The sequence below is a fragment of the Pleurodeles waltl genome, chromosome 3_1 (genome assembly GCF_031143425.1).
Source record: "Pleurodeles waltl isolate 20211129_DDA chromosome 3_1, aPleWal1.hap1.20221129, whole genome shotgun sequence".
Classification (NCBI taxonomy): Eukaryota; Metazoa; Chordata; class Amphibia; order Caudata; family Salamandridae; genus Pleurodeles; species Pleurodeles waltl.
The window spans coordinates 995,750,992-995,774,650 of record NC_090440.1 but is presented as its reverse complement, the minus strand read 5'-3'; the positions used below and the strand labels follow the sequence as shown (position 1 = coordinate 995,774,650).

Here is a 23,659-nt window from a genome sequence, read left to right as displayed (position 1 = left end):
GGTGGATTGGGGAACTGGCATGGGGAGTCATATTCCTACTGGTGGGAAGGACACTCTACTGACTCTAGGTGAGAGTGACAGGGAGAGGGGTTCCCCCCAGGTAGAAGTCCTGGTTATGGAGTGTGAAGACATCCCAGAAGAGTGTGGGTTGAGTGTCAGGGACAGTCAGGTACTGTCTCACCAGTCTCAGGAGGGTGATGTGGGGTGCTTTTTCAAAGCAGAGTCACTGGATGGTTGGGTGAAGGGTACTTTGGTTAATTCATGTGAGGGGCTGAGTGATGTAATTGCTGGAGAGCATATGTCTAGTCCTTATTTTCCAGAGCTATGCCAACACCAGGTGGAGTGTGAGTTCTCTGACCCCAGGGAGCTTACAATGGAGGCAGACCTCTTGGTGAGTACCAGAGAGTCTGAAGAGGCATTTGGGGGTGCTCCTGAGAGGAGTGGTCTAGGTATTTCCCAACCAGGTGAGGTAGGGAAGGATTGTAGTGTCCCAGGTAGGTCCCAGTGTAGTGGGATGGGTGAGGGACCCCATGTCCAGTCTCTGAGGAGAGGGAATGGGGATGGGCTGAGGTCCAAGGTGCCCGAGATCCGGTCCCAGGTCCTGGAGGGTTCCATGAGGGAACACCAGGAGGGGAGCCTAGCCTGTACCATAGGGCCATCTGTTGAGGGAGACCCCACAGTGTCAGGAGAACTTGGGGGGGCGGCTGTAGCCAGCGTCCCACCAGTTCTGGTGTCTGGCAGTACCACTCCTAGTGAGGGGGTGCAGAAGTCCAGACAGAGGGTTGAGAGGGGGTTGCGGACCCCAGTGGAGAACCTGGAGGGTCAGGGGTCAGCTCTGAGAGCAGAGCCCCCCAGGAATGACCTTGGTAAGACCATTTCTGGGTTGGGGGGAATCCAGACTCTGTCAGATGGGCAGAGGTCAGGAGACCTGCGCCAGCCAGACTCTTGTGTGGCCCTTGGGGACAGTGTGTCCCTTGAGGGGGGTAAGTGTGCCCCCCTGGAAGTCCTGGTGTGCCAGGCAGTGGTTCAACTGCAGGGTGGTGACTCTGGGTTGAATGATCAGGTTCAGGGGGTAAACTCTGACCTGATGGGGGGTAAGTGTGCTCCCAAGGAAGTCCTGGTGCGCCAGGCAGTGGTTCAACCGCAGGGTGGTGACCCTGGGTTGGATGACCAGGTTCAGAGGGTAAACTCTGACCTGGTGGGGGGTAGGTATGCCCCCCAGGAAGTCCTGGGTTGCCAGGCAGTGGTCCAGTCTGTGGGTACAGACCCTGGACTGGAGGATCAGGTGCAGGGGGTAAACCCTGACCTGAAGGGGTGGGCGGTTTGCCCAATCACCCCCCCTGGTGTGACTTCAAGGGGTACTCTCCCTGAGGGGGGGGTGCAGAACCCTGAGAGTAGGGACAGGGGAGAAAGAGCCTCACCCCTGGCCCCAGTGCAATCTAAGGGTACTGACCCTGGATTGGAAGGCCAGGTTCATGGTGTCATCCCTGACCTGGTGGAAGAGAGAGTGGTCAAAGGGTGCCAGGCACCTGGGGCTACCGCCCCCCACTCTCCACAGTCACAGTGGTTAGAGAGGCCTGAGGTCGGGCTCTCATCCCTGACAGTTGTCAGGGGTCACCGTGGCTTGCTGTCCTGGTGGACAGAGTTGCCCCTGGGGGGGGGACAAGAGTCACACCCCGGGGGTGGAGTGGGCAACACCACTGTGTTGGCCCTGGTGGTACTATCTGCCCATTGCAATTAATCTGTGAGCAAAGTAAAGTTAGGTGCTGCACAGATGGTGTCTGTAGATGTGGAGAAGGGTTCCCCATGGTTAGCTTAGTGGGCCCTGAGAGTATGGACAGAGGGATCCAACTGGAGTCAGGAAGGCGTAGAACTGGAACATGCCCCTGCTGTTGTGGGCCTGGGTCCTTGTTCTATCGCCCCAATCAGGGAAGTACATCAAGGTATTGATTGTTCTCCCCTGGCTTTAGGCTGGTAGGGGGTCGTGTTGGACTTTTGCTTATGCAGGGTCATCCCCAGTCTTTTTGCCTCCTGCCTCCTATTTTTTTCTGACCTGTCGCTGTTGGCTTTTGAACTCTGAGCACTTTCCCACTGCTAACCAGTGCTAAAGTGCATATGCTCTCTGTGTGAAATTGTATGTGATTGGTTTATCCATGATTGGCATATTTGATTTACTAGTAAGTCCCTAGTAAAGTGCACTAGAGGTGCCCAGGGCCTGTAAATCAAATGCTACTAGTGGGCCTGCAGCACTGGTTGTGCCACCCACATAAGTAGCTCTGTAATCATGTCTCAGACCTGCCACTGCAGTGTCTGTGTGTGTATTGTTACACTGTAAATTCGACTTGGCAAGTGTACCCACTTGCCAGGCCTAAACCTTCCCTTTTCTTACATGTAAGGCACCCCTAAGGTAGGCCCTAGGTAGCCCCAAGGGCAGGGTGCAGTGTATGGATAAGGTAGGACATATAGTAATGTGGTTTATATGTCCTGACAGTGAAATACTACTAAATTCGTTTTTCACTGTTGCAAGAACTGTCTCTCTCATAGGATAATATGGGGGCTACCTTTAAATATGATTAAAGCGTAGATTCCCCTAGAGAGTAGATGGACATGTGGAGTTTGGGGTCCCTGAGCTCACAATTTAAAAATACTGTACATCTTTTAGTAAAGTTGATTTTAAGATTGTGCGTTTGAAAATGCCACTTTTAGAAAGTGAGCATTTTCTTGCTTAAACCATTCTGTGACTCTGCCTTGTTTGTGGATTCCCTGTCTGGGTCAGTTTGACAGTTGGGTTGTTTTTCACCTCACACCAGACAGTGACACAAAGGGAGCTGGGGTGTAACCTGCATTTCCTGATTAGCCATCTCTGCTAGGAGGGAGGGGTGGAGTGGTCACTCTCATCTGAAAGGACTGTGCCTGCCTCTAACAATGCCGGCTCCAACCCCCTGGTGTGTGTCTGAGGCCTTGCCTGGGCAAGGCAGGATTTCACAAGTAGGTGTGAGTCCCCTTTGAAGAAAGGTGACTTCAAAGACTAAAATGGGTATAAGAAGGGCACCCAAATCTACAGACTTTAGAAACACTTCTGGAATCAAGAGGAACCTCTGCCTGGAGAAGAGCTGTTAGCTGAGGAGGAAGTGCTGCCCTGCCTGTGACTGTGCTTTGTGGAGCTTTCCTGCAGTGCTGCTTCTGCCAGAGTAAGAGGGCAAAGACTGGACTTTGTGTGCCTTCCATCTTGAGAAGAAATCTCCAAGGGCTTGATCTAGAGCTTGCCTCCTGTTGTTTGAAGTCTCAGGGACAGCAAAGACTTCTCTCTGCCAGCACCTGGAGCCTCTGGAGAGACTCCTACTCTGCCCTGTGGTGCCCATCCAGTTCCTGGGACCCTGAAAGGAGAAGCTGGCAGCCTAAAGACAAGAAAATCCACGCACAGAGCGCCTTGCGGGGAAAAGATCGACGCGAATCCGATCTGCGGCTGAAAAACGACGCGCCGCCCGCTCCGCAGCTGAGAAACGACATTCGCAGGAAACGCGACCGAAGAATCGACGCACGGAGCAGGAGAAACGACGCGCAGCATCGCTGACGGAGGCTGGGAGATCGCAACCTGCGCGGCTGGACCTTCGACTCATTGTGCGGCTGGATTTTTGACTCGAGTACCGCAGTGCGGAGTTATTTTCGACGCACGCCCGCCCGTGCGGGGTTATTTTTGACGCACACCAGGTACATTTTCACTCTAGCAGCGCTAGTGTGTTTTTAAAACTACTTAAAGACTCTTTTTGATTTTTAATTAATAACTTGACTTGTGTATGGTGGATTTTTGTCGTTTTGGTCTTGTTTTGTTTAGATAAATATTTCCTATTTTTCTAAACCTGTGTTGTGTCATTTTGTAGTGTTTTCATTGAGTTACTGTGTGTGTTGGTACAAATACTTTACGCCTAGCACTCTGAGGTTAAGCCTACTGCTCTGCCAAGCTACCAAGGGGGTAAGCAGGGGTTAGCTGAGGGTGATTCTCTTTTACCCTGACTAGAGTGAGGGTCTTTGCTTGAACAGGGGGTAACCTGACTGTCAACCAGGGACCCCATTTCTAACAGACAGCGTGCATCTACATTGAGACTATCAATCGGCATTGATGCCATGATTCTACTGTTAGATACTTCACTTACATTGGGCTTGTACCCCTGAAATGAGGATTTTGCTCTTTGTTGAAACGATACACCTGCACTAAGGTGTGCAACTAGACTTGTTCTAAAATCTTTTCTAAGTCTATGCATGTTTAATGTGTGTATGCTCTCATACTGAGACTATGCACTCATACTGAGGATGTGCACATACACTAAGAGCGTGCGCCTATTGGAAGCCTGCATCCATGCAATGGTTCATCTCCAACACTAAGGGCCTCATTACACGTTTGGTGGTCTTAACACCGCCAAACTCGCAGTGGCGGTCAGACTGCAGTACTCCTGGCTTTCTGACCACCAGATTACAACCCTAACGGTAAGACCGCCAGGCGATTGCCGCCACTGCCAGGATTACAGATCCCAATGGGGTTGCGGTGGTCAGAGTCATGGGTGGCCACGGGGGTGTCCATAGAAGCACCGCTGTGCTGATCACGAGTCCACTTTCCGCCAGCCTTTCCATGGCGGTTTCACCACCATGGAAAGGCTAACGGAAAGCCAGTGCTGGGAACCACAGGGGAGCCCCTACACTGCCAGCATCCCCAGAATGCACACTGTCTGCTCTGCAGATAGTGCGCATTACAAGGGTGCTGTTGTACGACAGAATTGGCATCAGCTCCCTTCAGGGAGTCTAAGGGACTAAAGTCTTCATCATGAGGAGAATTATATTGAGACACCTTCAAAAAATCCGACCACGTCTCGGTTCCCACCTCATTTAGAGATTTGGCAAACATAGGGGCATATTTACAAGTCCTAGAGCCTCCTTGCGCCACATTAGTGTAATTTTTCTGTGCTAATGAGGCATTTTTGCTGTGCCATATTTACAAAGTGGTGAAAATGCATTAATTGCTCCACTTTGCAACCCCTGGCACAACATTATGCCTGTGCCAGGCATAATGTATGCAAGGGGGGTGTTCCGGTGCTAGGAGGCCCACAAAAATGGTGCAGTGAAATTTACAAGATTTCACTGCGCCATTTTTGGTGTAATTTTTAACGCCTGCTCAAAGCAGGCATTAAAATAGCACACCTAAAATAACCTATGGACCTCCTTGCACTTTGCTGCATTAGCGTCAACATTTTTGACGCTAGTGCAGCAAAGCTCCACAATAGCGCAAAAAAATCTGACGCTATTGGCCTAACGACAGTATCATAAATATGGCGCTACCATGGTGTTGTTAGGTGCCGTGGGCCGCAAGAAAAGTGGCGCATCTTCTATGATGCGCCAATTTCTTGTAAATATGCCCCATAGTCTTCTGCATGGCGGAGCCACTGCTAGCATTGGGAAATCCCAAGGCCTGCAAGAATAGAATCGGAGGGATGTAGCTATTAGGGCACCTCACGTGACATCACTTCCGATTACATTTTTCCTTTTTGTGTCGACCATGTAAACCAAGGCAGTACAGGAAAGTAAAAGTTAATAAATTATCCTCACGTGTTATGAAAAAAACACATTGCTTGGAAGACAGTAGGTAATGCCTTTTTTCCGAAGACAAACCCCCATGTTTGGGGTCTGTCTGGAAGAAAAGCATTCGGATAAGACCTGTTTTGAAGAAACATGTCCACACAAAGTGCAGACAATTCTTGTTTCAGTGGGTCAGCTGTATGCTAAAAGAAGGCTTAGGCACCCCAACTCTGAGCATCGACAAACACACAAACTGCACACCTAGGGGCATATTTATACTCTGGTTGCGCCGAATTTGCGTCGTTTTTTTCGACGCAAATTCGACGCAAAACTAACGCCATATTTATACTTTGGCGCTAGACGCGTTTAGCGCCAAAGTTCCCGGAATGTGCGTCATTTTTTAGCGTGAACCCCTTCCTTGCGTTAATGATATGCAAGGGAGGCGTTCCCGTCTTAAAAAATGACTCCCAGGCCTTTACGTGGTATTTATACTCCCGGGCAAAAATGACGCCCGGGAGTGGGCGTGGCCAAAAACGGCGCATTTGCGCCGCTTTTTAACGCCTGGGTCAGGGATGGCGTTAAGGGACAAGTGGGCTCAAAATGAGCCCAGAGTGCCCTCCCCTGCCCCCAGGGACCCCCCCTGCCACCCTTGCCCACCACAGGAGGACACCCAAGGACGGAGGGACCCATCCCATGGACATTAAGGTAAGTTCAGGTAAGTATTTTTTTTTTTTTTTGTGGCATAGGGGGGCCTGATTTGTGCCCCCCTACATGCCACTATGCCCAATGACCATGCCCAGGGGACAGAAGTCCCCTGGGCATGGCCATTGGGCAAGGGGGCATGACTCCTATCTTTACAATGATAGGAGTCATGTTGATGGGGGATGGGCGTCGAAAATAAATGGCGCAAGTCGGGTTACGATGATTTTTTCGACGTAACCTGACTTGCCCCATTTTAAGACGCCCATGCGCCATTTTCCCCCTACGCCGGCGCTGCCTGGTGTACGTGGTTTTTCTCGCGCACACCAGGCAGCGCCGGTCTGCTTGCGCCGGCTAACGCCATTCAATAAATACGGCGCCCGCATGGCGCTTCAGAATGGCGTTAGCCGGCGCTAAACTTTTTGACGCAAAACTGCGTTAGCGCAGTTTTGCGTCAAAAAGTATAAATACGGCCCCTAATCTGCATCTATGCATATGTATTGTGGCGGGTCGCTTGTACTAAGACAATGTACAAATACTAATGTTAGTTCTGAAAATGTAAACTTTATGGAGAGAGTGCCAGAAATAGTTTTCTACGTGCCTATGTGGACATTCATCTTAACATACCAAAAGGCACATCCCCAATGCGTATGTCTTCATCTGATATCATGTGATGTTGCTTTGGCTGGCGTGACGTCATTCATTTGTACATTAGCTGGGGAAGACACTTCTCTCTGTTCAGGCACTTTCATCCAGAGCTAAATCCTCTTTTTGTTCTCTTTCCAGAATGAACCCATAGCACCATGGCTGTTGTCGATCCCACTCCTGCCGAGCCTGCAAAAACCCAAGATTCCTCAAAGCCGATCTCCACGCGCCTGAGTCCCCGTTTCCTGCACCACCTTCGACGGCTAAGGCACCCTCCAGCTGCTGATGCTCCTCTCAAGGGAAAGCTCAGAATGAGGTCGACTTCAGGAGCCTTTGTCATTTTCGGGATCTCCGTGGTATTATTGGGCATGACTATTGCTGTCATTGGCTACTGGCCTCAGCGTGCTCACAGTGGGACACCTAGTGATGTGCCTGCGAACTCCAGCCAAGTTCCAGAAGCTAAGTCATCTGCCACGGTACAGTCCCGCAGCCTGCCACACACAGACAGGCTCAAGCTGATTGGTCCTGTCATCATGGGAGTAGGGTTGTTTATTTTCATCTGCGCCAATACCATGTTGTATGAGAACAGGGACATGGAGACCAGGCTATTAGTGCAGAAGAATTTGTATTCCATGGCGGTTGGCCTTCCTTGCGACTCCAGTGGGGACCTCAAATACTGTCAGCAAAAGACTGACATGCCTCAACTTCAGTCTGGGCCTGAGGAAGTCTTTCATGACATTGATTTGCCTTCTTGCGTCCCTCAGCCCTGCACAAGTCCCATACACAAGTGGGCAGAGTGCTGCGGTTCATATGGACTTCAGACACCAGCACTGTTGCTTCACCACAATGGTATTTCTCCATCCATTTCTCTCCGTAGCGTGTACTCTGATTCCAGCAACTCCCTCCATGGGAATATCTGTCTTCCTGCGAAGCATGGAGCTGCAGGGAGGAGAGTCTCATCTTCAGCAAACCTCGTATCTCCTCCAGTCATTAAGGTTAACAACTGCATCGTTGAAAGTCCAGATGTTGCCCAGTTGGCCAACAAGGGAGAACCAAACAACTCAAAATCAACAGAGCATAGTGCGAGATATTCCTGGAATATTCTTCCCAGGATACGCCATTCTTCAAAAGAGGATGAGCTTGATGGAAGTCACGTTGTTATAGACGTGGACAACGTTGCACCCTCCAAACCACTGGGATCAGGGTTTCTTTCCCCGGAATGTGCTAAGAGGGCATACAGCTCCGACATGCATCTGAATAACGTGGGGCATTCCAAGTCGTTCGACCTGGGCCGTCAGGGTATCAGACTGGTGACTAATCCACAGCAGCGGAGGAACCGCAGTTGGCCGCGACTAGACCACATTAACTTCATTGGGTACAACAAACTGGATAACGGAAATGAGGTAGAAGAAACCTTCATGAAACAGTCTGAGCCAACAATATGCAAAGGCACAATCAGCCAAGAGACCATTGGGCACATGGTTTAGGAAGACTTAGGGCCTGATTACAACTTTGGAGGAGGTGTTAATCTGTCCCAAAAGTGACGGTAAAGTGACGGATATACCACCAGCCGTACTACGAGTTCCATATGATATAATGGACTTGTAATACGGCTGGTGGTATATCCGTCACTTTACCGTATCTTTTGGGTGCGGATTAACACCTCCTCCAAAGTTGTAATCAGGCCCTTAGTCTGGCCAACGAGACCCCAGCGCCTTATAGTCGCCAACATTTGGCTGCTCAATGACTGATTTCTACAGAACAAAGGGCGCTCATCCCAGATCTTTGCTGCTAAAGTCTCCTTTCAGTACGAACCTCCTTGCAAGGACATTTTGAAGTCTGACACTTGTACCTGCTCTATTACTGTTATAATTTATAATATCTGAAATGATGTAAACAGTATGTACTTTGTGGTGTACACCTAACATAGCCATGCCGTGCAATAGATAGTGAGATGTCAGGTACGCAGGCGGACATCAAGTACCCTCAAGTGCAATGCTCAAGGGTCCCTGCCCTTTAGAGAATCCAAGTTAAAGAGTTAAATTCACGAACGAGAAAATAATTAGCTTGTTCCAACACTATTGTCTGCCGGTCAGGGGGCGAAGGGGCCCGTGAAGAAGTACTTCAAGCTATGACCACCACAAAGAATTTCAGTGAAGGGGAAAGGAGAGATGAGGAGGCGGGTTTGCAAGGGGGTCTAACATGTGGGGAGTGCCATTGCTTTTGCCTGTCAGGTAAACACCTACCTAGATGCAGGTTTCAGAAGGCTATGGAGCTCCAAGGCTTAGAAACATCTTTTGAATCAGGTCATGTCTCCCTTTTTCCAATCTGATGCATCCCTGCCGTGTGATCTGTTTCCCTAGCAAGCCAGAACCAGAAGTCTCAGAGTACAACGAACGAGAAAAGTAAAGGTTTCAACTGAGACACGTGATATAAAATATCCCCCATGCCTGTTGCAAGAAAATATCCTCAACTAAAGTGCAGGGTGAGCAGAAACTTTACCGTCTTTAATTGCCCAGTTCACACTGGGCGCTGAGGTGGTGGAACATTTTTTGATGCTAAAGTGCCTGGGCACCACACCTCACTTTGCACTCTGTGTACAGGCAGCTTTAGGGCAGAAGGGCAAATGTATGGACAATGTGCGCCAGGTGCAGGAAATGCAGATTTTATTTTATTTTTTGGAAAATGTGTTTTTTTATTCAATAAACAAAAAAGTAACATGGGATGATGTGCAAATGATTTTTTCTCAGTATTTTCATGACGAACCTATTAAGTCTGGCATATACAGACACCCAGACATGAGCTGTCCAATGGGGTGTGGAGACACCTCCTGTCAGGTAAGGGAGACTTGAGCTGCAGTGGGACACCTAGCCACAGGCTGACTGAGCCTGCCACATCCCTGCCAAGAATCCTCCCTGTCCCTGTCTCAGTCTCTATCTCAAATCAATGATAGTGCTGGCCACCCACCCGAGGTTGTATCACTCCCTGGAGGTAAGTTTAATAGGGTCTGCGCTTGTATAGCACTGAAACCAGCTAAAGTGGTGTTGTCGAAATGTACTCTCAACCTGCAACGTCAAACAGAAAATAAAGATCTCCAGTGTTATATATACGTCAAAAATCCGACATTTTAGTACCCTATTTTTTTCTAAGACGAATTATGGCTTTATTATTAAAATGACAAAAATGATGAAATCTAGTAAGCCGTTCAAAACATAAAATTTGTCCATGAATGCACATAATTTAATGTTATTCCTAAAATACGTATCAAAGTTTTTTTAATTAACAAAAAGTATAATCTACAAATATAAAAACATACATTAATGAAATTAAAAAAAGATTTTTGTTAATTTTTCTACATTTTAAAATGCAAATTAATAAATTATTCTACTGCATAATCCTGATTTGGATGTTAATGGCATTTATCATTCGAATTAGGATTTCATCTCAAATTTAATGACGGCCTAAGTGTTTCCTATGAAGCATCTCTTTGCAGAGCCTTTTCCTTTATGTGAAAAGGAATATAGACAAATTTTCGCTAACGTCTCAGGGCCTCATTGACAAGAAGCCTGCGCCTCACTTTTTATGATGCTCAGATGTCACATGCCTGTCAATCATATCGATGAGGAGACACAAAGCCACCCTCTGGTGGCTTACTCTACCTCAAGGAGGCCTTCCATTGGCACTGTGGTGGGTTTTCCTATGCAACACCCAGGGGTTTTGACACATTCCCAGATTTACAAGAATCTGTAAATCTGAAAAGTGTCAAAACTGTGTGACTCCCTAGAAGAGACGTAACAATGAGAAGTAACTTTATTTTTCTTCTTTTTTCCCTATTTCGATGTGTGATTCTGCAGCATACATAGGCAGAAGAAAATGTGCTGTATGTCATTAATACGGCACATTCCTGCCCTTTCTTTGTGATGCAGGGCAACGCAACAAGAAGCCTTACAACACCGCCTTGCACCAAGAAATTGTAAATGAGGCCCTATGTTTTCATGTGGATACTCCAAAGGGAAAAATGTTGCAAACATTGCAAAGTTAAGTTTAAAAAAGGCCTCAACTTTGAAAACCACCAGCAAATTCAATTCAGAACTAATGAGATACAGTGCAACTAATATATGCACCTGTGCTGCCAAACAGACTACAATTAGCGCCAAAATTCTCTGGTCATTCTGTAATTTTTATACCAGTCGTTCTACAACTAGAAGTTTAAACGAGGTATAAATTTAACACCAATTAGCTTTAATTAATGATCCAAAATAAGCATTGCCTCACTCCAAGACAGAATTAAATATTACGATGTAATAACTAAGTAATGATGTAAATAGTACTAAAAAATAGGAGTAATGCTATAAGAAATTAGTTTTATTGAGAATACAGTATACATGAGCCCTGGATAACCACACATATCACCCCAAAGATACTTATGAATACAGACCACATGTTGATATACACATATATATGCTTGAGCACTTTTCCCACAAAAAGTGGTGTTTGAATCCCCATATTTCACAGGCATAAAGTGATATGACATCGGTTTGGCATCATTATTGTGAATTAAAGCAATGGGCAGCCTAAATTGAGTCGTATTTCCTTTTCTACAGCTACTTTGCCGTAAAGCATGTCAGTGCATTCAGATAATGACAGCGCCAGCGCACTTTCTAGAGTTTCACCATCAGCCACTGCTTAAGTGGACATCTCTTCCTGGAAGTTAATCAAAAGCTGAATATTCTGTTTACAATCATGGCCCATTATTATACAGTTTATCCCTCCTAACTCTTGTATTGCAGTAAGGAGTTCCCATTTTCCAACCACCCCCCTACTCCCTCCTACATTTACTACTAAAGCTTATACCTATGTGTGTGGAGATATCTGCCAATTTAGTGGAGATTGCCACATATAAAAGACAGGCGAGGCAGAGCTCTCCACCTGTAGGTTAGTGAATAGCATTTTGTAGTACATGAGTAGTAGTACTCTACTACTGCTTCATATAATATGATATACAATAAGTGAATATGCCCCATAACAGTTAACATATGTAATAAGTTCCTATATTTCACAGTTACCTGTTATGGAACCTCTATATATTTGTGAGTTTTTCGTGTGAATATTATCACAGAACTTTCAGCACCAATAATACTAAAATACCTGTAAAATGACCTATCGGGCCTGTAAGTAGAACATGTCTCAAACATGACACCAAAATAACTGTTGGTTTAATTCCAAGACGCAGAACAATAAAAAGGCATGAAAATGTGGCTCCAAATAGCAAACCAAAATAGTTTTAAAGATGGCTCCTAAAAGCTACAAATATTGGTTCAAGAAGTTGTTAATATGACCCATAGATACAACAACTGAAGGAGCCCGGCGCTAGAGGGACAGTGACTGTTTACTGACAATAGTAGTAATTGTGACGGTGAAGGAGGTTCATCACCCCTGATTGGAGGAACATATGTTCAAACAGTTATAAAATATATCACCATAAGATTAACCTCCAAAGTGACTACAATGATAACTGCAAAATCTCAATAAATTACATCAATCCGGGTTAGGGTTGCCACCTTTCCCACTGAAAAATACCAGCCATTTGTAAGGTTTTAAGTTTCTGCAAAGGCCCGGACATGATACTTAAATAGAACTTTAAATAAAATCATATGTTTTCATTTTTTTACATGCCCTATCTGTCTTTTGCTTCGTTTAATTATCAGTCAGTGGTCATTAGGACAACTGTACAATACATTTTAAAGTTTTTTTCTTCTAACATTTACTGCACCGATAAAAGATAAAAATACCAGCTTTAGATGATTTTTCAAATTTTTGTACTGGTCATGACATTAAAATACTAGTCATACCGGTTTAAAATAGGCCAGATAGCAACACTAGTCCTGGGCTTCATTAAGGCTTCTTCCTGGTTCCCTGGGTGGGATGGGCTCAAAATCTTTGTGTTTTCACTGATTTCACGGTATCCATCAGGCTGACGGTGAATGGGTACGCCTTCTGTAGAGGTCTACCTGTGTGCTTTCACCATGCCTTAAGATTCTGTGTGTGAGGCAGTCAAAGACAACTTACCAATAATGACAAACACTCTCAGAGGTTCTAAGCATCCTGATCAAGTTTTCTGTGAGGACATCATGGCCTTGTACAAGTGTGAAAGCTCATCTACTAGACAGCAACTGTACACTTTTATTAGTTTGTAAAAGCAACCCTAGAATACAACCCCTCACTCCGCTGTTCACCATGTATCCCTAAATGTTATATAGAGCAGAAAGATCAACCCCCAAAAATTAGTTACATCTGCAAAGTCTGCAATTGTGTATTGCAACAGGTCCATAATTGCATAAGTTGTTTTTGTTTAGTGTCAAAGGGTAGTCTTCCTTTACTGTCTGGAGAGCAAGGACGTATGGGACTTATTTACAAGCCCCAGTGTGCCACCAAAGCGTCACTTCTTTGACGCTCCTGTGGTGCTCAGTGCAGATCCATATCTACAATACCACTCAAAGCCATCCTGCATGGCCTTGTAAGGTGTAAGGCAACGCAGCTCAAGTCGCTGCGTTGCCTCACACTGCGCCGAGGATCGGTGCCATGGGTGTTGCTGTGGGTGTTTCCACTCAACACCCATGTTTTTTTACACTGCCCCAGATTTACAACATAGCGAAAATCTGGGGCAGTGCCAAAAACGTACACCACCCCAGAGCTGGCATAAAGAGCAGAAATATTTACATTCCTCTTTGTTTTTTCCTCTTCTCACATGTGCTGCGTTCTGCAGCACACATAGAAAGAGGAGAACGCCTCTTGTGATGCACCTTCCTGCACAAAAACAAAATGCCAACAACGCAGACTCCCTTACACCGCGGTGCAAGGGTGCCTGCGTTGGTGCTCTGCTCCAGTTTGTGCACCAGCGCTGGCTGAAAGGACAGGAATGCACCATATCTTGCAGGTACGGTGCATTCCTGCCCTTTCAAATTGGCGCAGGGCAGTGCCGCAAAATGACTCGGGCGCTGCCCTATGACAATTCTTTGTGGATGAGGCCCTACGTCTTTAGTTGACTCTGTTTTCTTATCTGACATTGCTCCAGGTTATGGCAGGAGGGGTGCTTTCACTGGCTCAGGTTATGTTCAGGAGCAGCTGCCACTTGACCATGTGACCTTTGCCTGTGTCTGAAAGAACAAAGATATAGCTGGTGCTTTTGCAGGTGCTTGTTGCATTGGAGGGGCCCGCAGAGAAGAGAGTCCCGCTCTAGTGTCTCCGCGGGCTCTTTCGGGAAAGGAAGTGACGGGAAGGAGACAGGATTGGGTATCAGGTAAGTGGGGGAGGGATTTAGGGAAGGGTTTAAAAGGGGGGTGGGGGAAAGGAACAACCTCTTTCCGCGCCGACTGTTTGACAGGGCAAAATTTGGTTGTTCCTGGGTCGTAGGCCGGTGAAGGTGCGCCCCCTTTTTGGCCACAAGACCAGCAGGTATTAGCGAGGTGGCAGGGCAGGCGCGTCCTGCCATTATTAAGTAGCGGTAAGGCAACTGCGGGGGGCAACTCTGCAGGCCTCCGCTGCAGGAGTTTTTTCCTTTCCCCAAATTATACAGGTAAAGACTGCGGCGCACGCCGCAGGGTGCGGAAGGGGCCGCAAGGCTTTTTTCAGCTTCGCAGCTGTAAAAGAAATCAGACGCGGCTTGAGACGCTACTACCGCATGGGCACCATGGCAACCAGCCATGACGCCGAGGCGGTGAAAGCCGCGCATCGCGTACTTGGCGAAGCTGGCCGTTCTGACCTCCTCAGGCCTGGGGTCTTAGACCAGGCCTGGGTAGGGATGACTCGGCCGGCACGTGCCGCGTCGTGCCGGATAGCGGCTGTTATTGCTGCTTTCCATTCTCCTACATCGGATGCAGGGGAGGGCCCATGAACGGGTTAGCACCCCCGGGGACCGAGCGTGAGGCACGCCAGGCCCCCAATTTCAGGCGGAGGAAGGGATGGATGGGGGCCACTTGGTTGAGGGGACCCCAAGGGCCGGGCTCCTTACTAATGACCCTGAAGGGCCACAACTTGAACAGATGGTGCAGGGGGGGCCTGTGGGCCCTGAATTTTACACGGAGCCAGAGGGGCAGCCCCTACCGGCCCCCAACAATGCTGGGGTGCCATTGGATCTGTCTTGCCAAAAGGGGGGCCCGCCCCCAACGGGGGCCCTGGCTAAAAAACAGGGGAAGTACGCAGCGAAGAGCAGGGGGGGAGCGTCCAAACCAAAAGCAGTGCCCAAGGTGGGCAAGACCCTTAAGGCAAAAGAGGTGGAGGGGGCATCGGACGCCATTCCCATGGGCCCCACCGTTTTAGGAGGCTGGGGCCCCACAGAGGCCTGGGACTTTGAGGCTAGGATCAGGGAGCAACGCAGGGCCGTCGCGGAAACAGAGGCCAGGTGGGCTCAATTGTGCAGGGACCGGGAGGAACACGGGGCCAATTGTGAGACGAATAAAAGGCTTGGGGAAATTGGTGACGCTAGGGGGCTGCCGCCATCCAGCTCAGGAGCTGGTAGTTGGGTTTGGGTACAGCAGTTAGACACAGGGAGGGGTCAGGAGGCTTTTGCGGCCAGAGGGGCGGCCGGCGCGGTAAGCCCCAGTGACGCACACGGTCACGGGGGAGGAAGCAGATCAATGCCAGCATTTGAGGCAGGCAGAAAGAAGCAGATGCCAATGGGGCGCAATACGGCCACATCACGTTGGTCGGAAGTTATAGAGGGGTCTTCGGCGGCCTTCTCTACACCGAGAGATCGGGGGTACGACACGGATGGTTGGCGCCATGAGGGTCAGGAAGCTACAGCTGAGATTGCGGCGAAACCCAAGGGCTTTGGCTCGAAGAGATGTGATTGGGAGGGAGATGAGGAGATTGATCTTGATTATGATGAGGAAGGGGATGAATGGGAAGAAGGAGAGCTTCGGGAGGAAGAGGTGAGCGGTGTCACAGGGGGGTGGCGAGGCGCAAGAGCGGCGCAACTTCTTCTTCTGTTTTTGTTTTACAGGATGCCGGGGTAGCGGAGGGGACATCTAGAGGGCGCCACACAGTAGCGCGCGGTGGTTTAATGAGGAAGGTGGCGAGGCCATTCAGGACCATGGAAAAAGGTAAAGGGGGCTGGTGGTCAGTTTGGGGAGATGGGACGGTAGGCAAGGGCGCATGCACGCGAAAATCCATTGGTGTGGGGGACGGGTCAGTTTTGGTTCCGGCCGTGGTCGGGGCGAGCAAGGAGGTTGACACAGCTAAGGGAAAAGATGTCTCAACCACGATGGGTACAGAGACGGTCACACAGAAGGCAGGGGAAATAGCAGGGTCAGAAGACAAGGAGGGGGGGGACAGTGGAAACGGCTCCCGTATATGGGCCTGGCCGTGCCTCTGGGGTCACACGTGGCGGACAAGACTAAAACAAAAATTTTGAAACATGAGTATGTAGATGTCTTTAAATTGTTACACAGGGACATCCAGGCAAAGGAAGGGTCAAAGGAGGAAGAGTGGGAGTTAGCACGTAGGCCAAGGGTACCCATTACGATGGACAATTGGACGTCAGCTTTTTTTATTTTTGCGAGCATATATTGCGAAAAGTACCTGGACAGAGCCATAGCGCTTTTCAAGTATATGCACATCATACGTAAGGCACAGATGCATTTTGGAGGTTTCGCATGGCTTAGTTACGACGAGGAATTTAGGGCCAGAGTGAGCGTTAATCCCGACAAGCCTTGGGGGGATGTAGACCCTGAGCTATGGATGCAATGGATGGCATCGGCTCAATCCTCAGCGTCCACGCACACAGCAAGTGGTTTGCCGGTGGTCTATAAGCCTTTTCAGTCTCGTCCCGCGTGGGGGTAACAAGACACCAATGCCCACCACAGGGGCTTGTTGGAATTTCAACAAAGGCTTCTGTTCATGGCAACAGTGCAGTTTCAAACATGACTGCTCCAAGTGCTGGGGTCATCATCCAGTCACGCAATGTTTTTCCCTCTCCAGTCCAGCGGAACAATGGAGGGCGGCCAGAGGACTGGGCACGCAAAACGCTGCTGGGCCAAAGAGGTCCTACGCCAATTAGGCTAGAGACTCTGCTGCCTTGGTTGAGTATTTCCCCAGATCAGGATAAGGCCAAGATGCTGGAGTGGGGTTTTAGAGAAGGTTTTCGGGTGGGATATCAAGGTCCTCAGTGTAGAAGATGGGCGGAGAATTTGCGATCCGCAAAAGAGCAGCCACAAGTGGTGAGAGACAAACTGGCAAAAGAGGTCTCGCTTGGGAGAATAGTAGGCCCCTTTTACGACTGGCCAAGTATGCAACTGATGATATCACCTCTGGGAGTCGTGCCCAAAAAGACAGAGGGAGAATTCCGGCTGATTCACCATTTGTCATGGCCAGAAGGGGCATCAATCAATGACTTCATCGCACCAGAGGACACGAAGGTGGTCTATGCCTCGGTGGACGATGCCATCCAGTTGGTTAGAAGGTGTGGGCAAGGGGCGGAGATGGCAAAATGTGACATTCAGTCGGCATTCAGGCTCCTGCCTATACACCTAGTGGATTTTGACATTCAGGCTCCTGCCTATACACCTAGTGGATTTTGACCTCCTGGGAATGCAGCTGGATGGGGCCATGTATGTGGATAGGGTTTTGCCTATGGGATGTGCTATTTCCTGCGCGCTGTTCGAAACTTTTAGCACTTTTCTACAGTGGGTTTTTGTGAAGCAAGTGGCCATCGGTCAGTGACTCACTATCTGGACGATTTTCTTTTTGTAGGGACAGCTGGTTCCGGGGATTGTAGGCGGGCTTTGGAGGTTTTTCAGGGCCTAGCTCAATGGACAGGGGTGCCATTGGCACTGGAAAAGACCAAAGGTCCTTTGACCGTATTAACCTTTTTGGGCATAGAGCTGGACTCCAACCCTCTAGTGGCCAGATTGCCAGCACAGAAGGTGGGGGAGATGCTGGATTTCTTGGCCACGGTACGGGTGCTTTACAAGATGGATCTGCGGATGGCTCAAAGGCTATTGGGCTACCTTAATTTTGCCTGCAGGGTCGTGAGGGGTGGAAGGACCTTTTGTAGGCGACTGGGCTTAGCCATGTCAGGGGCTGTGCTTCTGCATCACAGGATACGAATCTCGTTGGCCTTGAGGGAGGACATCAAGGTGTGGGAGGCATTTTTGAAAGACTTTAACGGAGTATCCATGTTTTTCAATGACTCCGACACAGTGTGGCAAGTTCAAATTTTTTCTGATGCAGCGGGGGCCTCTGGTTTTGGCCTGTTTTGAGGGGGAGGTGGTGCGCGGAGCAATGGCCCCAACAATGGTTGCAACAAGGGAGGAGTATTGCTTTTCTGGAGTTTTTTGCCGCTATTAGTGGCGCTGGAGGTCTGGGGGCAGGAGTTAGCTAACCGGACAGTACTATTTCAGGTGGACAATATGACAGTGGTGGAGTTGGTGAATAGACAGAGAGTGAGGGATCTCAGGGTACTGCGCTTGTTGCGTCATTTTATGCTGCGTTGTTTATCGTTAAATGTGATTTTTAAAGCAGCACACATACCCGAGATATATAACGAGATTGCAGATTCCCTGTCTCGTTCACAGTGGCAGCGTTTTCATGAATTGGCCCCAGGAGCGGAATGGAACAAGACTGCGGTCCCAGCAGACATTTGGGAGTGGGGGGCATGATGATAACGGGGCTGGTGGAGAAGTCCATACCGGTATCTACAAGGCGGACTTACAGGCTTGCATGGTTGGAGTTTCAATCTTTTGAGTTGTGTGTAGGTGAATTTTGGTCACAAGGACCTCAGGAGCTTGAGGCACGCGCGCTGCGTTTTGTGCTGTTTCTGATTAAGGAGGGCTTATCCCCGGCGACAATTGGAGGTAAATTGGCAGGGGTTTCCTTTTACGGAAAACATTTCTTTGGTATTGATCCAGCGCGTAACGATTTGTTGGGAAAAATGTTAAAAGGTTCGGGTAGGGTTAGGGCTGAGTCGGGTAAAGCAGTCAGGGAGCCCATCACTTTTGAATTACTTTTGGAAATCTTGCATGTGTTAGAAGTGTGTTGTAGGGATGAGTATGAGTTGGCATTGTTTCACCTTTGTATTGTGTGGATGTTTTTTGGGGCATTCCGGGTGTCCGAATTGTTGGGGGTAGGCAAGATGGTAGGGGTCAAGGTCAGGGAGGTTTGCATGCATGGGGATAGGCTGGGTATTTGGCTTAGGCGATCAAAGACGGATCAGTTGGGGAAAGGAAAATGGGTATGGCTGGACAAGGGGGGGAATGTAGCAGCATTCCCAGTGAGGGAATGGAAAGTGTTCAAAAAAAGGTTAAGCGGGGCAGGGGAGAATGGAGTGTTTGTACACAAGGAAGGTGCAAAGCTCACAAGCTACCAGCTCTTGCAGGTGTTGAGGATGGCGCTGAGAAGGATAGGTCAAAGACCGATGGATTTTGGTACGCATTCCTTTAGAATTGGGGCAGCTACAGCGGCGGCGCATTTGGGGTGGGATTGGGCCAGAATAAAGGCCATAGGCAGATGGAAATCTAGATGCTGCGAGCGCTATGTGAGGCCATGAGGTGGTGCAGGGATAAGGGGTGGGGCGGGAAGTTGAAGGACGTTAAGAGAGAGTATGGTGGTTTTGGAACAGCCTTTACAGTGTTTTTTCTTTAAAGGGTGTGTGGCTGGACCACAGAAGGGCAAGACGGTGACATGGCTGGTTGGCCATTCCTTCATGCAGTGGGCGGCGAAGTTTGCGGAAAAGCAAATTTACGGTAGAGCATTGGGACTCCCCAGCAGTCGCCATGAAGTCGTATGGTGGGGAAAAAGCGGCATGAGGTGGGGCAGTTTGCTTCCATTTATCACTGCTGACTTGCCAGTATGGGGGTGCCCGGATTTGCTGCTGATTCACCTAGGTGAAAATGACATGGTGAAATTATCAGGGCTGTCGCTAATACAACATATGCAGAGGGATCTGGAGCTGCTAAAACTGAATCTACAGGGTACATGTTTGGTGTGGACGGAGTTTGTGCCCAGGAGAGTCTGGAGAGGGGTGGTTAAGCATGCAGCAGTGGAACGGGCTCGGAAAAAATTTAACAGGGCAATGAGGGTATTTTGCTGAGCACAGGGGATTAAGGTCCTGAAGCACGAGAACATAAAAGAGCAAGAGGGGGCACTGTTCAGAGTGGACGGAGTGCACCTGTCGCAGTTGGGCAATGCGTACTATTTGATAGATTTGAGATTGCTGTTAGAAGAGTTATGGGAAGAAAAGTTGTGGGTTTTAGAACAGGCATAAAGGTTTATAAAAAATAAAAAAAAACTGGGCAAGAAAATGTTTGTGCCCAGGGTGGGGCAGCAAAACGCCTAGTGGGTTTTTGCTGGTTGGCAGTAGATGGGGGAGGGTAGAGAGCCAGATGCGGGCTTGACCACCCTTCCAAGGGGAAAAACAAGGAGGAGAAGGAGCAGAGTGGGGGGGGAATGCACAAAGGAAGTAGGGCATAAAAAGGAATAGGGAAGTGTCTAGGGGAGGGGAAACGAAGAACGGATTTGAAGACAAGATGAGCAAGGAAATATTGAAAGGTTGGGGTTCTTTAAGGTTTGGGGAGATGTTGAAAAGTTATATGTTGTATTTTGATAAATCCTGTCCTAAATAAATGACCTTTTACACTAAATTGACTGGTGTCACTGTAAGTGTGTCCCGAGGGGTTCCTATTGCAGCATGGGCACAAAGAACAGAAGCGGAAATACAGTGAAACCAGAAACATCAATATACTTGGAAGCGGATGCCATGCAGATTGTTTGCAGTGCACATTCACTCATGGCTTTTACACATGCGGAGTCCACTTTAAAGTACGTGTTCACATATACGGTCACTAAATAGTCAGATATATGACTTGAAACCAGTTTCCAACTGTTGGCCCAAATAATTTTTAATATGTTTTAAAAACAGCTGATATGAGATCGCAGAACACCTTCGAATATCGCCTTGAGATATCTGCATATGTGAACCCCCATTTGCTGCATAAATAACGACAAAATAGCAAGAACAAATATCACCCAAGATACTGTAATTAATATTTATCATAAATTAGCAATGAATGTGTTCCCCAGAGAATGCTGGAAATATGACTCTACATATATTGTAAAACAATCTTTTTTGTCGTGTTGTAAAGTGCTTAACAAATAGGAGACTTTAGGCAGTGGTCAGAGCACATGCAACATAACAAAAGACAACAGACCAGGAATAAAGAATTTAACAACTAGCTTAACATGGAAATATACGTAGAATGTGCCCATTTTGACTGCTACAGAAAATTACATTATCTATCTCAAGAAAGCCACTACTAAATGATTATTGAATACGGTGCCTTATTGTACATAAACTTCTAAATATTTGCTATCACATTTGCAAGTTTATTCCAACTACTAAACGTGAGTACCTTCTAGAATAGGCATGTAACCCAGAAGAAGCTAAAAATGTAATCAAGAATGTCTGTAAGCATAGTCTCAGCAGACGTAATTAAGGCACTATAACAACCTTAAATGCCAACCCAACAGATCTGCAGGTACCAACATACCATAAAATGGTTCTCAAAATCATTCCAAAATAGTGTCAACATCTGTGAGTGAGATCTGCTGCTAGGAGCCGCATCGGTGTGTGTCTTTGCCAGGCAGGCTTGGAGATGACTGAGATCGGGGCCTCCAGCATGGAGTGAGGTAGAATACTGGTGCCGCAAAGGATTGAAAGAGTCTACGCAAAGGATTGAAAGAGTCTAGTACACATTGGCGTAAGTGTGTGGCAGGAGGCCTTATAGGATAGGGGAGTGAAGTTGTCAGGGCGGCCATTTATATGGTTTCAGTTGGGCAATCGCCGGAAGGACTGCCTCAATCCGGATAGGTTTGTCAAAATATATGTAAATGTAACACCTGTTCTGGAGCATCTGTGCTTAATTTATGCCAGTAGTAGGAGGTGGTGGGAATTTAAATGGGAGACACTTTACATCTTCAGACCTGGACCCAGAGCTAAAGAGAGAGTGGCATTAAGAAGAAGGATCAGGAAGGGAAGCAGGGACAAAGGGAGAAACTAGGGATGAAAAACAAACCATAAGGGTGGGATAGACAGGCAGTATAGGGTGGTGGAAGAAAGAGGCACGAGGTGGGATCAAGACAAGGCGTCCCTGGTATTCAGACGCCCCAGCACTGTCTACGGGCACACACAAAAAACAGTAGATCCCTGCATTATTGTTTTGCAAATTATGCACTGTAGAATAGCCTTGAATAAATCCTTTAACAGTCCTAACCATTTCTCTGAAAAAAAACTGAATTTGACCCTACAATAGCTGCAGTTGTCACTCCAAAATAATGATTGGATGGCTTCGATGTACTTAGGTTTGCTAAATATCCAAACCCATGGTTCAACTCCACCTTACATTTATCTCCAATATACCTGTAAACATGACTCTCAAGTCAGCTGTATTTATTGTGTTAGAGCAGCTGCAGTTGTGTTCCCAAAAGGTGTGATTGGTACCCTATAATTGCAGACAATATGATCTTAAAACACAGCCACGGAATAGCAGAACCAGAGGCAACACAATAACTGGAATTGTGGCTCTAGAGTATTGTAAATAAGACTTGATGAATTACTCTAATACAGCTGTGAAGATGTCCCTAAAACATCTGACTACAAAATATTTGTGGAAAGAATTAAAGAATACCCAAGGTAAAAGAAACTTTACCCCATAACATTGGAAATACGACACCTACCTACACGTGAAGATTTCTTTAAATTAACTCCCTGTATAACTGTAAAACATTTAGCTGTATTTATGACGGACAGTGTGGCTGGAAAAAAGGACCCAGCATTTATTTTACTGCAATCCACGCACAGCTCATAGCAGTACCTGAAACAGCTCTCTAAGCAGTAATTATGATCCCCAAAAAAACACCATCAGCTTCATAGCACTGAAAATACGCACACAAATCAGACTTAAATGCTGATGTAAACTCGTACTTTTGCCACGCAGAAGTGTAGAACATGTATTCGTATATATTTCATGCACATAGTAAAGCACCTTCACAGTCCATTCCCCAGAAGGGCGAAGTGATCAGCATGCACTCCAGCCCACTGTAATGACCATCCCAGACACTGTAGACTGGGTGCAAGGCCTCCATCGGCTTTATTTATATAACTTTAAATGAATACATAAATCAATAGACAGCAACAATACTTCACACTGGATCTACCCACCAAATTCATTCTAGTTCAGACATAAATCTGCCTTGTTGTTTTCTCTTGAGTCCATCAACAGCCTTAGTGCAAATTCCATTTGTTGAGCACTACAGACCCGATTCACAAAGTCATTTCTTGGCCACAGAGGTAAGTTTACAGTAAGAAAATACCTTCATTTACGCCTACCAGGTATCCACAAAAGGTTACCTAGGAGTCATAAATGTTTTTACTACTGCATAATTGTATTTCCTGACTCTGTACAATTATAAAATAGTACACCCCAGGTGGTGCGTGGGAGTCAGTGGATCAAGGTATGTGATTTGTCGTAAGGCTTTGAGAAAGCCCACAAAGTCGTAAGGTTGTGGCCATTCACACATACATCTCGGAACCATTCCCACCTATCCCACTTTGGAAATGGCGGAGATTTGCTGGAGCAAATCCCCTTAAAGGATGGGACGCGAACTGAATCACTTTAAGTTTCATGTGGTTGTAGGGGAAAGGCTCTCTCCCCAGGAAGAAAGAAAAGCCAGATGCCACACTACCCGAAGACAC

The 23,659-nt window shown here is 47.6% G+C and overlaps 1 protein-coding gene across 3 annotated transcripts in view; it reads left to right on the top strand.

Annotated features, from left to right (window-relative positions):
* The window catches only part of LOC138284903 (transmembrane protein 200B-like), a 42,411-nt gene extending 32,777 nt beyond the window's left edge, over positions 1-9,634 (top strand). For 2 of the 3 annotated variants that reach the window (XM_069224173.1, XM_069224175.1), the window contains exon 2: positions 7,054-9,634. In XM_069224173.1, the coding sequence (XP_069080274.1) occupies positions 7,071-8,399 (1,329 nt within the window). In that variant the 5' untranslated portion in view covers positions 7,054-7,070 and the 3' untranslated portion in view covers positions 8,400-9,634. Of the gene's footprint in view, positions 1-3,092; positions 3,712-7,053 lie in introns of those variants that run through there. The other variant, XM_069224174.1, reaches the window with a different exon arrangement.
* Positions 9,635-23,659: the final 14,025 nt, after the last annotated feature.